The 16,448-nt window shown below is 42.6% G+C and overlaps 1 protein-coding gene across 5 annotated transcripts in view; it reads left to right on the top strand.

Annotated features, from left to right (window-relative positions):
* The window catches only part of eya1 (EYA transcriptional coactivator and phosphatase 1), a 39,105-nt gene extending 22,951 nt beyond the window's left edge, over window positions 1-16,154 (top strand). For all 5 annotated transcript variants that reach the window (XM_030756294.1, XM_030756293.1, XM_030756291.1 and 2 more), the window contains 7 exons: window positions 1,646-1,735; window positions 10,651-10,709; window positions 10,834-10,994; window positions 11,211-11,325; window positions 11,669-11,790; window positions 12,597-12,697; window positions 15,073-16,154. In XM_030756294.1, the coding sequence (XP_030612154.1) occupies window positions 1,646-1,735; window positions 10,651-10,709; window positions 10,834-10,994; window positions 11,211-11,325; window positions 11,669-11,790; window positions 12,597-12,697; window positions 15,073-15,153 (729 nt within the window). In that variant the 3' untranslated portion in view covers window positions 15,154-16,154. The remainder of the gene's footprint in view (window positions 1-1,645; window positions 1,736-10,650; window positions 10,710-10,833; window positions 10,995-11,210; window positions 11,326-11,668; window positions 11,791-12,596; window positions 12,698-15,072) is intronic.
* The last annotated feature ends 294 nt before the right edge of the window (window positions 16,155-16,448 follow it).

Genomic DNA, 16,448 nt, shown 5'->3' with positions numbered 1-16,448 from the left:
CTCTCTCCCTCATACACATAAACACACTGCTGTTCTTATCAGCTCTTTTAATTGGCATCAAGGCAGCTCACCCCCATAAAGCTGATGGCTAAGGCCAGCTGTGCTGGTACTGGGCTGGCCAGAGCTAGAGCTTAAAGTGGATGGGGATGGGGGTTGTTATTGGTAAGGGGCTTGAGGGTGGAGGGGGGGGGGGCTTGGCGTCCCCCTAGAGGCACTGACATCTCAGGACAGGTGGTGCTGGAGCAGTGACAGCAGCAGCACTTTGGCCTTCTGGCCTGCTTGTATTCTTAACTCCCTCACTGACTGATTGTTTAGATTTAATTGGAAAGGATTCACTTGTGCAGAAAAGGCTTCCTTTTCCCACCAAACCAGTCCATAACAGTGAATCACCCAACAGCGCCAGAGGTTGGGAAGAGGGAGCTGGTAGCCTGCTGATGTGGAAGGCTAATTATTTTTGATGAATTCTTACTGAAAGATTGATTCAAACTGGGAGGTTAAAAGGAAGGAGAAAGCCTCTAGAAGTGGGGGATTGAGCTCTACTTGTGTGGTTTGTACTCTGTCATTTTAGAAAAAACATAAGCATTGTGGGGTGTGACAGCTAATCAGTGGAAAGCTCAGGTGTGTCTTTAGGTGGTTTAACTCTGTAATCCCTGCTTCTGGTCCTGCCTGGCTTGTCTTTAATGCAGGTCTCACCCAGCTGCAGGAAAACCTCCTCCTCCACAGGCAGCTTTTGTCTGGCCTTCGTCCTTTGCTTGCTCAGGACATTTTGCTGATTTGAGATTTAAAATATAAAAGGCATTGAATGTGTGTAAAAAGAAAAGAAAAAGAGAGCCAAAAATAAGACTACAGTAAATTGCTAATGGACAATTTTATAATTATAGGACGTGTCATTATATAAGGTTTATGACTTCATGAATGTTTATGTGAGAATGCACTGATGACATTTTGCCTATTCATTATCTTTTTAAAAGGAAAACTGAACACATTGTCACAGGCTCATTAACTATTTACAGTGTTGTTCACTCCTCTCTTGGTATTATCTTACAGACCGTGCAGCCATATCACCGTTGCAGCATGTGTCACATTGCTGACAGAGATCACGATTTAAGGAAGAATTTGTAGTTGTGCCTAAAATGGGGATTCATTTAATATTGTATTATTTTGCAGTTTTATTTATGAACACACAGAGTGACTGTCAGTTTCCTAAAGAAACTTTACAAGGAATTGTATTTTATCGTGTAGAGAGCAATCAGATGATGCATCAGGACAACTATGTGGGGAATGGGCTATTTATGATGAGCCTGTGACCCCCAGCTCTTCCATTTAACCGCCCCTCCCAAGAAGAGGCATGCTTTTACTCTCTTCATTCTGTCTGTCTGTGGCATTTCTGATGACTATTCTGGTCCCTTTCAGAGGGTCGTAAACGGAGGCTGAAACTTTCAAGTCCCCCTAATGTCTTCTTTTATGGGAATACCGTGCTGTAGAATTTAAAGGGATTTTGTGTTAATTGAGGAACTTGCAGGGAACATCATTATTTACTGTCCTGCACTGCTTCATCTGCTTCTTCAGACAAACAGTATATATACACACACTTCGGTTTCAAAATAATGTGGTTTGATTTAATTCTTTTTGTCTGTTTTTTTAGGACCCGCCAACATCTGTGTCATTAGGCCTTAGGATGGAAGAAATGATCTTCAACTTGGCCGACACGCACTTGTTCTTTAACGACTTAGAGGTGAGTCTAATTGTGTGTGTTTTATCCTTGAATGTTTTACCTTGTGATGATTTTAGTGGCCAGAGGAGTGTATATATTCTACCAGGAGTGTAAGAATTGTGATTTTTAGTAAAAGTAGTAAATGTTTCATGGTGTAGCGCCTCTTTTTAGTAATCTCTTAGTAATCTATCCTATAAGAGAGAGCATGAATTTTACATGCGCTGTCAGTCTACTGGGTCACCAGCCCTGCCCCCACCCCACCTCCACTGTCTTCCCACTCCCATGGCAGCTAGTGCAATTTGTCAGGCTCTAGTGTTTCTGTGGCTGCTCTGTCTGTGTGTCATGCTGTGTGCTTGGTGTCGCTGTCCACCTACACCACAGACCCCTCCGTCACAGCATGAAATCCCCGCCGCCTCCCCTCCCGTGCCCCCTTGATTCATGTACAGTTAGTGTAAAATCTTCCCCTGGGGCACAGGAATAGAAGGATCAGGCGTGGAGAAAAATGTGTGTCACATTTGTTTCGACAAATGTGACACACACTTCATGCATTGGTATGAAGCATACCCTCTGTTCAGATCCAAATATCAAACCCCACTTACTAGCACGTATTAAGCGTCCACAATTTTATTCCAATTTTATATCCTCAGTTTTTGTCCATGTCTCAACATTTTTCTCCCCCGGCATATCTGTTCCCACTGGTCCTGCACTTTTCCTCAGAGTCCTGCTTTATGCTGACCTCACAGGGGAGGAAATGTTTTGTTTGATACTTAAGTGTGAAGAGATCTGTGGCCAGCCTGCCAAGTCTCATTACTCACCACCATGTTCGGCTGTGCTACATGAAGCAAACCCAAGAAGGAGCAAAAAAAATGGAAGACAGAGAGACACAAAAAGAAAATACTCGTACTCCCTCAGAAAGACAAGTGACTGAGATTCCAAGTGCAGTCATCGTGATCAAAGTTAATTGGCTACAATTGGCTGGTTAAATATTTCCTTATGCCCTGGCCATGTAGAATCTATTCTAGCTGCACTTTATTTAATAGATGTGCCCCAATCATTTGAAAAAATGGCAGTTTGTGACAATGCTTAAATGTGGTTTTGCTCAACATCTGTCCCGTGTTTTGATCTTTTCGTGTGCTCTGAAAGTGTTCACAGATGAATTGGCAGCTCAGTATACTTATGAAATTTTTGTAAAACTCCAGCGCACACATTTCTTCTGCTCTATGTCAGCAACAGAATTATTTGATTTTGTTATAGCACTTTAAAGTTTCTTCTTTCTTTTTTTTTCCAGCTTAAATTAGTGTAGTATTATGATTAAAATAGCTATCTGTGCTCTGCTGGAGGAATGCTTTTTACAGTGTCCATTGTAAAGAACTCTCTGCAATGATTGTCACTAACAATCACACCAGGGGAGGAGTGACATTCTCTTGAAGGCATATTGATCTCTCCTCTTAAACTGAGCAGGGCCAGCGTGAGTGTTAAGTGCCAGGTCTCAGCAATGCCTAACCAGTTGTATTTCCTCTCTGCTGATTTACAGTCCTGCATCTCAGATAGAGCTAAGTAGAGTCCAGCTATAAATACCACAGCCAGCAGCAGTTATGTATTTAAGCATGTGCAGAAATGCATATGGTCCATCTAATTTGGTCTAAGCCATAAAGGGAGACCCCAGAGGCTGTGCAGAAACACAGGTGCAGCGTTAGTGGCCTGACAGTGTGAGTGGTCCATCTAAGTCTTAACACTGTTGTCCTGCCAGCCACTGCACAAGGACATTAAATAGGAGCTCAATAAAATGTCACAATGTGTACAGTTCCTAATTGCTTTAATTTAAATAAGATTAAAAAAAGAAAAATAATTAGATCCAAAGTTTTTAGCACATTACACTGCTTTATAGGGCATTGAAAAACCACCATAATATTATACTGAGTCTGCAAAGGCCACAGGCCACAGCGGTGTGTGTTTTGCGTGTGTGTGTGTGTGTGTGTGTGTGTGGGTTGTGTGTGTGTGTGTGTGTGTGTGTGTGTGTGTGTGTGTGTGTGTGTGTGTGTGTGTGTGTGTGTGTGTGTGTGTGTGAGTGTGTGAGATGAGTGAATAGAGGCTGGACTGTGTTGATAGAGCTGGTGAGTGACGATTCAGGGGAAAGTCATAAAAAGAAAGAGGGCATGCCGAAGGGGTCAACAGGGATCAGTTTCCCCCTTATGTCTCTCTCTCCATTTTCCTCCAACCATTTTTCTGGATCAGCGCTCTCCTTTTTTTTTTTTTTTGTTCTCTTCACTGTTTTTAAGTTGAGTCCCAGAGACACTGAAGCTTCACTGAAAGGCCTCCCTTCCCAACTCACACATGCAAATTTCTCAAACGATTTTCTCGCACAAACCATTCACTGTTCAGCTCTATAAAGGAAGTGTGTAAGACGGTATGAACAGCACAATTTCTCAGTGCATTTGTGGCAGGGGATTACATGTGGAGTTAATTGATGGTCTGAAGTGATGTGTATAATGAAGCCCACTGAGGCTGAGTTCATTGAGAAGACTGACAGCTCTGCTGTGGCTCGGGGTGTGAGTTTACTGTAGGTGTGCTGCTCCAGCCCGAACTCTAACGCTGAGCAGTATGTGGGAACCAGGGGCCTCTTTCGCGCTGGCCGAGCCCCCTGTGTTCCCCTCTCAGTGGGGTACGGGGGCTGCCGTCTCCCGCCTCCTTGGGTGAGAAAACAACCCTCCCTGTCTGGAGAATAAAGGCCATGGGGGCAAACCACTCACAGGGCAAGAGAGGGGGAGAGGTCTCTAAAGGTGGGAACATTTTAAATTAGTCCACTAATGCCTCTGTGCTGTGTGCAGTGCTGACTCACACACTTGTACGTATTCACTCTAAACACATGAAGCTACACACACACACATATGGAAACGCATATATATTGTACACTCATAAGTGTATGCTCAAACTCTCACATTCACGTGCACATAGCTGTGTAACAATCCTGTAACACACACTGAAAGCTGACTACATTTATAGCTCCCAGCCTGCAGTCACAGGGTTGAAAACTCCTCTGTCACTTTCGCCCAGGGGCTGCCTGTTAATGGGAGATGCTGTGAAACACACAGTTACCTTTTCCTACTGGCTGAAATGGTCCTCCAGAGCCTCTTAGCGTGGAGCCACTCTGTTGGTTTTATGTCCCACTGTAGAAATTCAGGTCCTGTATTTGCCATTCTGTATGACTGGTAGCTTTACTGTGTTTTCTGTGATGGTTTATTTCTTGATTTTATTCCCGGGAAAGCAGGAACATGATGCTAACTGGGATTTTCATTGAATCACGAAATTAAGTCATGCACTTGATCAGTTACCAATTAGCACTGTAACAATGTTAGTGATTATTTATATACTCATGGGATATTACAAAAAACAAACCCCACCACTGTTATCATTTATTTTCAGTTTGTTCTGAAATATGTTTTTTGTCAGCAAAACATGTCTTTAAATTCCATGAGGTTATTTCAAGTAAACACAGTCATAATAGCACATAAAACCTTAAAGATCTACACCAGTAAAAAGCTTTGAAACCAGAAATTGCAACTTTTTTTTTACCTTTTTTTTTTATTTTTAAATTCAACATTCAGCATGCTGCTCAAACCAAAGTACACCATTTTCATACATGGTATATTTTGTCAGATGGGCTTCTTTGGGTCTGCACACACTGATGTGGTTATTTTAATCATTTGCTTGGCCACCGACGCTGCGCTCTGACATAACTCCATCAGGTTTCAAGGCGGGGTCGTTGGTGTGTTTTGGGAAGACTAGAAACAGAAAGTGGCGGTTTCAAAGCCACCCTGTCAATCTAAACTCCACAGAGGTCCACATCACCCCCATCCTCTGCCAGCTATCCTCACACAGCTGATTCATACCCTAACAAGGGTTGCGGGTTCATGGAAAATATAACATTACTGTCTGGTGACAATTGATGACATTTTAGAGCAGATTTTTGTCTTGCATTAAAAAAAAAAAAAAGTTGCAACACCTGCACAACGTTGTTTGTGTAGGAAGAGGATAGAAACTTGCACAGATTTGTCCAAACAGACGGCTTGGCAGGAATAAACCCTTTCACTGTGGATTTGTTCATTGCTGAGGGAAAATGCTGAAATGACTGAGATTTGATATTGCATTTAGCGTTGCTTTCCTTGAGGTGTGGTTTAGATTTGAAGTGCCAAAAATAGGAAATAATGAGGAGCAGCTCATCTATCACACAGAACTAATTTATACTTTTCGCTACCTACCTGTGTGGTGTTTTTTTTTTTTTTCTTCTTCTTCTTTTCCAACTTTAAGACACAAAGCTTTAAAGAGCATTTTGTAAAATGCAGTTTGTTTCCCTCTGAATCCCCCTTTCCTGGTTGTTGGATTTTTTTTTTTTGAACCAGCATAGACTTCTCTTTACCTGTGCTTTGTTTGGCACTGCTGTTTGAATTCCATGACTGTTCAAGCACAGATTGTGGATTGGAATGAAGTGGGTTTGAAGAACTCTCCCTTTGTTACCCACATCCTGTGTTTGACCCCCAGATAATCACAGGCCCCCCTCCCATCTGCACCCTCCTTCCCCCCAAGACAGGGTTGCCTTTGGTGGGAACAGAGAAGGAAGTTGCTGGGGGTCACAGACCACTGGGGGCTGGTGGTGTGTGTGTGTGTGTGTGGGGGGGGGGGGGGGGGGGGGGGGGGGTGACAGCCTCTACCGGCAGAGTGGCAGCATTGAGAACCTGCGAACCATGGATGAGCTTTTTTCACATGGCATTAGCCTGTAGGGTCACAAGGAATTTCGCGATGATGGCTGTTATCGCTCACACTGTGGTGCGGGGTGGGTATTGGCCACCCACCCCACCCCAGCAGAACACACAGCTCACCTGAGAGAGAAGATGAGATAGGGGGGAGAGAGGGGGTGGGGGGGTGGGGGGGGGGGGGGGCAGCTTGTATCTAAAAAGTGGACACTATTGTATGGCAGTGACCTAGACCTTCATGGGGAAAAAAAAAAAAGCTGGTCAAAGAGGGAGTTAACATGGTCCTTTATGTGTGTGGGTAGCAAGCATTGCAGAGTTACCCCGTCTTTCTTCTCCCTGCCTCTGACTGCTACAGTCACCACTCTGAGCTCTATCCAGGGCTACAGGAAGACTCATGCCGTCATCGCTGATTGCTTAATGACAGATGCCAAGGGAACAAAGAGAGCTCTGATAACTTCCTCCCCAGTGAAAGGTTTTCAGCAGACTAGTGGAAAGACAGACAGAAAAAGGAAGAGAGAGTGAATGATGCCGAGATGGACGCATCCTGTCTTCAATTCTTCTCCTTTTTTTTTTTTAGTTTGTGTTTTCTTCTTTCCTGTACAGATAAAGACTTCTTGGTAGCCAAATGAACTCTGATAAAAGAAAAGAATGTCACTGATGAATTTCACAGAAAGACTTTGTGTTTGCATAAGGAGTAATTGCAATTGCTTCTGGTGGAGGGTCTTCACTTCTTAGTACAGTAGGAACATCTGGTGTAAGTTAGCAGTGATTGTAGGTTTTAGAAAGACCACTGTTTGCTTGGTGAGGGAAGAACGGGGGATTCAATGGAAAAGAGGTGTTCAAAAGGTTCTAAGAAATTCTGACTGCCCCTCAATGTGCCACCATCATCAAAGCCTGTCAGTCTGTTGTTGGAGTTATACAAACAAAATATTTTTTCTTCTAAGCCTTCAAGTGGGTCAGTGACAGGAACTTCAAGTGCTTATAATTTATTATTTTTGTGAAGTCCTGCAAGACTGTAAATAAAGTACTTCATCATAATGTGGCAATGAGTAAGTCAGAAATTATTATAGTGTTGTGATTATGTACATTTTTATTTGCTTTCACTCGACTCTATTTCCACACACACTATATATAGATAGATAGTAAAATCCACAGCCTGCTAGTGTTTCCTTTATTCTGTCCTCTTCGACCTGCGCCGTTCATGGCCCTGTGGTGTTTATGAGGCCTTCAGAAGTGGCTCCTAATGAGTATGTGTAAGAGTTACTGTACGACATTACCCGCAGCAACCTCTTCTATTAGCATTCCCAGGGAGCCAGTGCAGAGGTTTATGCCAACCCCAGCTGGGAAACGTAATTGTTGAGTTGAGTCTTCTCATTCTTCCTGCAACCCACAGTGCACACACACACACACACACACACACACACACACACACCAAAAAAATTCTATCTGGAGTTCCCGAAGCCCTTTCATCTATTAATAAAGCACTGTAGCATAATCAAAAAACTATGTAAACATTTCAGAAACAATAAAGTTGACGGGATACAGGCCTTTAAACTCCCAAACCCTGTATTTTTCTTGGCCCTTTTGAATATCTAACACTTTACATTTGTTGGGGTTTGATGTGTTTATTAGGTTTAAATGTTTGGATCAGTCCATGAAAAATCCTTCATAATCAGGCAGCAGGTATAATGGCTCCAGTTAGGCCTAATTACCGAGATGCATTAATGTGTTTCATGCCATAGTGAAGTATTGATTGTAGGACCTATAAAAGGTCCATTATTTACATGCTTACATTGTTCTCAGATATGCTTTGATCTACACTGGCTGTCATATTCTTCACATTATGTGTGAAGAATATGAGGAGCTATTTAAACGAGGCTCAATGAAGTGGCACACAATTTGGGATGATACACCAAGTGAATGGAACTGTACCAAAGCAGTGAAATTGGTGGCAGCCTATTGTGTCTGCTTTGTGAGCAGGTCATTAATAGATAACAGAAGCACTCCAGTCACTTACGCCAAATTGGGAGGTCTTTAAAAGGAGGCTTAATGAGGTGCTTAACCCAGGATGCTGTTTTTGTTTTCCGAAACAAACACACGTGCCTCTACTACTTAAGGAATGACGTGCAACAATATGCCTGGTTTAAGAGAGATTCTCAGGAAAATTGAGGGATTATTTGTGAACATTAATTATCTACAAGTTTGTTGGCAACAGACCCTCAAGCTGGGACAAATTGTCGAGTCTTCAACTCTTAAAGATCTGCTGGCGAGTGTCTGGAAACAGATTAGGCTGACAGAGCAACAAGTCCACACTTGCACCCCATGTCAGTTGGCAGTTCATCTTCTGAAACGCATTGCTTCAAACTCACTCCATGTGAGGTCACTTTGGACTCTATCCCCCAGCCTTTGCCCGTTTCTCTACTCCATCTCAACCTCTCTACCCTTCCACCCCCTTATCGGGGTGCCAGAGCCCCAGAGAGGAGGGGGGGGGGGGGGTCACAGGGTCAAAGTCTTTTCCTCTTTGGATCTCGGGGCTTGCTGGGAGAGGCTTGGCGAGAGAATGGCTGCATTAGAGCTGGGGTTGGGGGTCAAGATTTTAATTCTGTTAAAGAACAGCTGGTTTGAGTTTTTCTTCACGTCGCTCTTCCCTCCCTCTCTCCACAAATCCAGGGAGATGAAAAATTTGTTCAGATGGGAACCAGTAAAATAAAAAAGGTTTACGGTCCAAAGCCCTTACCCTTACCCTGCTCTAGCATTAAGGAGGAATGTAATAACGTCAGCATTTGGCCTCAGTTAGACCGACTTAAAACAAGGAAGTCCTTTCTGTGTTTTGGTGTCTTAACAGCCGGATGAAACTTAATTAAAAAGCTCAAAAAATCGAGAGGGATTTTTCGTACATGAAACCAGAGGAATTCAGTTCCTCATGTTTCAATTTCTATGAGAAATTATTATTTCTAACCTAACTTTAAACAGGTGAGACTAACCTTTTTGGCAGTTACGTAACCACTTTAAAATCTTTAGCTTTCCTGAAAAATTAGAAGAGAACCTACATCATAGCGATCAAGTGCTCTCTCTGTTATTCGCACTGGATTAAAGCTGACTGAAACAAATTTAGAAGTTAGCATATCATGAATTTCAAGCCCTTCTCTTCTTATCTGGGCTATTGCTCAACCTCCTTTATCTAAATTGCTAGCCACGCAACATTTTAGCAAAACAACATCAAAAAAAGCAGCTTAGCTACCTTGTCTTCTTCTGCCCCACATGTCATGTGTTGATCTAAATGCCAAGGCAGGACTCCCTCACCTTTCACCACTGATGTGATGGAGAGAGGGCAGGAAGGGGGAGGCACTAGAAGGCTCCTATAAATGGAAAACTAATAACAGATTTTTTTTTTTTTTTGTCTGCTTTCTCCTGCACTCTTTTACTGGTTGGCTGGCTCACTAGCCCCAGGGCTGTGTTGGTGTGTGGCGCAGCAGCAATCAGAGGTCATAATTTCATTGGCGGTTAGCATCAGGTTCAATTTTTCTAGTAGGTTACATTTACCAGAAAGTCTGGATTGTGTTACTGTGTACCGGTAGAATCAGTGCAGAGCTGCAGAATCCCTCTACCTTTCCAAGAGGAGCCAAGCACCCCCCCTGCAAAGGGGAAGAAGAGTGTGCACATATGTTTGGAGATGGACACAAACACATGCACAAACCATTAGTGCCAGGACTCTTTATACTACCTACCACTAGTCCTTCTGCTATGTAGAGTGTATATATATATATGTATATATATATATATATATATGTATATATATATATATATATATATATATATATATATATATATATATATATATATATATATATATATATATATATATATATATTCATCTGTAATCTTAGACATAGGTGTTCAAAAGGAAACCTGGAGCATGTTTACAGTTTCTTGATTGAGGCTTCTTGGTTATGTGCAGGAGTGTCCACAGACCTTTTTCAGACTGATGAAAAGGTTCATTTTTATTTAGACCTTTGAGCTGCTACATAGTAAATCAAAAGGGGGAAGAGCTGATGCAAAAGGAAAGAGAATAAAAGAAAAATTAGCTGGAGCATATGAGGAGTGTCTCTCTTTAAAGAAGGAAGCTTCCCTAAATTCTGAAAAAAGTAAGAGTCCCAGTTAAAGTGATTATTTTGTGTATTTCAGGAATGTGATCAGGTGCACATCGACGACGTGTCCTCTGACGACAACGGCCAGGATCTAAGGTATAGCAGCGATTCGTGTTGACTCTTGGTTAAATCAGTCAACAAGAAATGCATCATATGCTTGGTTACAGCGAACGGTGAATCGGTCTGTGCTAACAGATTCTTTCTCTGCCTTTTACTTTAGTACGTATAACTTCAGCGCTGATGGTTTTCATGCAGCAGCCACCAGTGCCAACCTATGTCTGGCCACAGGCGTGCGGGGAGGCGTGGACTGGATGAGAAAACTGGCCTTCCGCTACAGACGAGTAAAAGAAATTTACACCACCTACAAAAATAACGTTGGAGGTAATCCCCGCTGCCCTGTGCAGATTTGATGAGTAGAAATGAGTTTGCAGATGCACATTCCCTCACTATGTGGGTGTTTTGTGCGAGAGTATGCTCATGTTCATGTGGGTGTTTTAAAAGCACACATGCCCCACCACTCGGTCAGGGTAAATTTTGAAAACTTTGCTGGTATTCGAAGGGCCAGTCCAACCTAAACAATGTTACCCTGCGTTTCAGGTCTGCTGGGCCCGGCCAAAAGGGAAGCCTGGTTGCAATTGCGAGCAGAAATTGAAGCCTTGACGGACTCCTGGTTAACACTGGCACTGAAAGCACTAACATTAATCCACTCAAGGTAGGACTGCAGTGAGGAAAATTTTACACAGTCCCATACCGCACATATATAAAATTGTATGTGGTGTAAATAACTCCATACTCCTACATTATTAGAAAAACAGCAATGCTGTGCATTTGTCTTTTTAGACAGCCTCTATCTACTAATTTTGAAAAATATGTGAGCTAAGAGATCCGACTTGAAAAAGGAGCTGAAATGCAATCCTTCATTGCAGGACACTATTTAAAGCATTGATTCATTGCAGTCTCTTTTTTTCTGCACACTGTGTTTTCTTACATCCTCCCACAGAGTGATTTTGAATGATGTCACCTCTTTATTCTCCTCCCCTGTCTTTGTACTGCAGGTCAAACTGTGTGAATATCTTGGTGACCACCACGCAGCTCATCCCTGCCCTGGCTAAGGTCCTGCTCTACGGCTTGGGAATTGTGTTTCCTATCGAGAATATTTATAGTGCAACCAAAATAGGTAAATACTACATTTGATATGTAATTTCTGAAATAGCTCATTTGTTTTATGTTCAGTCTGTAGCTGTGAGACACAAATGTGTATTTATTTTATTAAAATTTTTTTTTTAGCTCAGTGAGCAAAAACAGTTAAAACACACATGCTACTAAAGTGGCAGGACTGAGGCATGGACAGGGTGGGAGATTGAGTCACTGGAGAGGGTTGATGTTCATGTGTAAAAGAGTAGTCCTAATCAGCCTGGGATTATTTTCTTGGAGCTGGGCCTGCACTGGGCCTCTTCAGGCCTCTCCTGCTCAATCTCTGCATATGAAACCACTTCTGCACATTTATGTCATTCCAGCGCAACAGGGCCCCGTCCTCTTCTTCCTCCTCCTGCTTTCACCTCCTCACTTTTCCCCCTTTTCACTGTTTTAAATGCAAAATAAACATCAAGTTTCACTCTTGCGTCAATATCAGGCCCATCAGTGCAGAGTTGGGGCAGAGAAAAAAAGCCAGGGTTCCTCAGGAGCACAGTGGTCTTCCAAACCAGAACCTGTAGCAGGACTGATTTGCCTGTTTGCACTAGATTTAAAGAGGAGAAGGGCAGAGTTAATGCTTTTAAGATTGTCTTTATCAGGGGGCTAATCTTATCACATCTCCTTCCTGAACCCAATGTTTACACTCTTCCCTTCTTTGTAAATGTGGTGTTTTAAAGAGGCTCTTGTCACCCTCGGCTCCTAAATCAACTTTTAACATGCGTGTGCCTGTATATCTTTCTTGCATCCATGCAATGCTTCACTAAGAAATTGCCTTCGGCTTCTCCACAGGGAAGGAGAGCTGCTTTGAGAGAGTAATTCAACGGTTCGGGAGGAAAGTTGTTTACATTGTTGTTGGAGATGGGGTAGAAGAGGAGCAAGGCTCAAAAAAGGTAAGCGGTCTTAGAATAATAGATAAAGTATACTACATGCACACTAGTATGTATGTAGTATATATTCATGTGATGAAAGCATCCATGAGAGCCACGTAAAGCAAGGAGCAAAGAACTCCTGATTACTTTTCTTAAGGTCAGGAGTTCATTGTGAGTGAACACGGAGCATACCTGCCATACTTTTCCAAAGAAAGGAATCAGCGCTCCAGCTCTCCTTCTCAAGAGTCTTGCTTTGCTTTCATTTGTTTATCCTCTTATACGGCATCCAAGCACAAGAGAGAAAGCCTGTAGTGTGTAATCAGCGCTCTTCCTGCACCATCTCAGGTTTACAGAGCAGGGGAGGGGAGAGATGGCATAATTATATATTCCTGCTTGGTGCTCTGAGCAGTGTGAATGCTGTATGTGTAATGCTAGACAAGCCCTTTCAGGCATGTTGAAGGCGCATCGTAAATAGAGCACACATAAAGGAGACTTAAATCATTGTTGATGAAATTTGAATATTTACTGCAATGACAAGCCTGTTAGCACGAGATGGATCAAGGAGGATTCGTTGCTGACCTCTGCGCACGCTCTTGCAGGAAGCATGACGGTATTTGTTGAGATGAATTTCACATCTTGCTGTTTTTTGTTTGTTTTTTTATGTTACTTGTTGGCTCTTGCACCAGATCTTGTGTACTCAGCATTCCTGTCACGTTTGAAAGTAAAACAAATGCTGCATGTGCGCCCCGCACAGCAAACACACTCATTAGCAAATTAATCAGAGGCTCAGGAGAATACTTCCCTGACAGCCACCGTGAGCTGCAGTGTCAGGCTGAAGACACGGAGCTTCCCTTTGAAAGTCCGCCAGCTCCTTCTTCACCTGTTTCTCAGTAAACAGACAGTAGAAGCACGAGGACAGATTAGGCAGTGATTAGAGAGAAGTAAGAACCTTTACCCTGGATAAAAGTGTAAAGCAATAGCTCTGTGTTATGAAAAGTGAACACGCCCTGGGAATGTGGTCTTGAGGGATGATTGTGGAAAAAGATGCAAATATTTTTACTCAGCCTTGAGTTGCTGGAGAGTGACATTGATGGAAGAATAAGGTGTTTTTTTTTCCCCCCATCTGAGTGGTGTGAGTCCCACGACATGCCATGCAGTAAAAGGTTTCTGTGTCAACATCAGAGAGGAGGTGAAATAACACAACAATTACAGCCGTCAGGAGGCGCATATCAGACGTGACACTGCGTGGAACTACAAAAGCAAAAGTCTGAAACTTCTATCGGCCCTCATTCCTTCACTTAAAAAAAAAAATCCCTGTCTTCAGTTATTGCCTTCGTTTGGGAGAGACAGCAGAGATAACATCTCCAGCTTTTAAACTTAAAAGCAAAGACAATTTACAAAACAAAAAGCAAAAGAGCTTTTTAAGGGTCAGTGCAGGCTCTCCTAAGCGGAACATACGCCTGGGAGAGGCCATACCTTTGATAAGGGGAGGGTAATGGGCTCCACACACTGAGGAGCTGAGGACTCTACCTGACAAGCTCCTTTCATTCTCTGCGACTCAGGTTTCTCCCCCCATCCTTTGCCTGGGAACAACAGCTCATTTGCACTGTCCTAAACACACACTGGCAGGCAGGAGGTTCATTCAAAAGACACTGTGGGGAGTTCATTTCTGTTCGAGTTAAAGGCAGTCGGTGCATTAGTCTGGTGGTATAAAACTCCACTTTGATGCAGCAAAAAAATTAGTTACAGGTACAGATGTACGACTTGGCTGCACAGATATATGCGCAAGGGAGCAAGAGGAGTAGGTGGGGTGTGTTAATGATATGATTGCTTTTCCTGGTGAGTGGAGCAGGCTTGCTTCATTCACTAAATGTATTACTGCAGTATAAAGAATAAAATCACTTTAGAACTTCTTGTGAGTGTTCGGACAGCCTGCAAGTATTGATATAATCCAATTCTAATAAGGTGTTCACGCGTTTTAACATGTTAAAAAACTGACTAAAAAAAAATAAATAAATTGCTAATTTTGTCCATACCTTATCCCAAAATTATTTATTATGATTTACAATCACATTAAAGAGTGAAAAGAAACAAATCCACACATTTCTTTTAATTAATAACTGAAAGGATTAGCAAATATTTTGCACATTACTGTCTTTTTTAGTAATTTAACTCTAACATGACATTTATCAGTTCAGGCCTGCATGCACTGGCAACCATAATCATTATCAGATTAATTAAAAGAGCATTACCCTGATGGAACATAAGTAGTTTTTATTAAAATAAATGACTTAAAGGATGAATAAAAAATTAGACTAATGAGTTACTGACTGCTTGTTTGAGTACTTTGAGTTTTGTGTTTAATAAAACTAAAAAGATTTTTCTTCCACCCACAGCACAACATGCCCTTCTGGAGGATCTCCAGCCATTCAGACCTCATGGCCCTCCACCATGCTCTAGACCTGGAGTACTTGTAGCACTACACCACCAACGTACCCCCCTGCTCCACTTCGGCACACCACACAACCTTTCACCTTCGCCCTCCAGCCCCATCCCAAGCTTGCCACAGACCCCACAGCTCAGAAAAAAAAAAAAGCCCTGCTGTGCTGCCTGGCGTCTGTCTGTCACTACATAGAAAGAAAAGAAGAGGAGAACGGAAAAAAGAAGACTGAGCACACGGTTAACATGCTGACATATGGTCACACATCGTCTTAACCCAAAACTTTTTCTTTCTTTCTTTTTTTCTGTGAAGCGAAGGGGAGAGAGAGCGAGGTGAATTTATGGCGCTGCAGCTGTTTGCCCTGGTTACTGTGAATTGGCCGCTTTCTGAAGCTGTCAAAGTGTTTTACGGCCCCCCTGTTTGTGCCGGGACTCTGTCAGGGTTCACACCTGTGAGGAGAGCAGAGCTACTGATGGCCTCGCCTGCCTCGCCTCACCTCGCCGCAGAACTCAGTTACAGTGAACCGCAGGCCCACAACTACTGGCGGTGATATTTCTGCATCCCTCTGGCTCGTCCCACATCTGCTCTTCACCTCCGCGTTATTTCTATTCCTCCTACCGGCTTTTTAAGCCTCCCCTTCACTGCGGGGCAGACAGACAAAGCAACTGCGCCTCTGTTAAGCGTCGGCCTGGGAGTTCTGCGCTTCTTATTTATGAACAGACACTTTGTGAGTGGCACCGCCACTGAGAAGGTACCTCCATGATAAAAGACTCGTGCCTTTTACAAAGTACTTTTGATTTCCACCACAGCGAGAGGAAGACATTTATGGAAGAAACAAGAAAGGGGGTTTTCTAATAATTTAAGAAAATTACAATAAACTTTATTTACAATTCTGAGACAATCATGTACAGAGGAAATCTTTTTTTTTTTTTCGTGTGTGTGTAAGTTTGTAATCACTGGACTATTCCTTCCTATATTCATTTAGGTACATGCTCTTGAAAGGTGGCAATGCTTTTTTCATTGAAGTTTAAAAAAAGAGAAAAAAAAAGGCATCCCATCGCACATAAGCTTGTGCGACGCCTGAAAGTGTTGATGTGTTCAAGCTATGTTCGATAAAGAAATATGTAGATATTGGGATTTTGTGATAAATTGATTTGTCAAGACCAAAAGCATGGATGTCAAGTGTCAAGGACCTTTCTTTTCATTCTGTGATGTTTTCTCATCCTTACGGGAACCTTCAGTCACACACTTTATATAGAACAGGTCTCTTCTTACAATACGTCCTTCTTGGACACATATTTCAAAGAGAAAAAAGTACTTTGTCTCTTCTTT

This window comes from Archocentrus centrarchus, chromosome 20 (assembly GCF_007364275.1).
Source record: "Archocentrus centrarchus isolate MPI-CPG fArcCen1 chromosome 20, fArcCen1, whole genome shotgun sequence".
NCBI lineage: Eukaryota > Metazoa > Chordata > Actinopteri > Cichliformes > Cichlidae > Archocentrus > Archocentrus centrarchus.
This window is presented reverse-complemented; position numbering and strand designations above follow the sequence as displayed.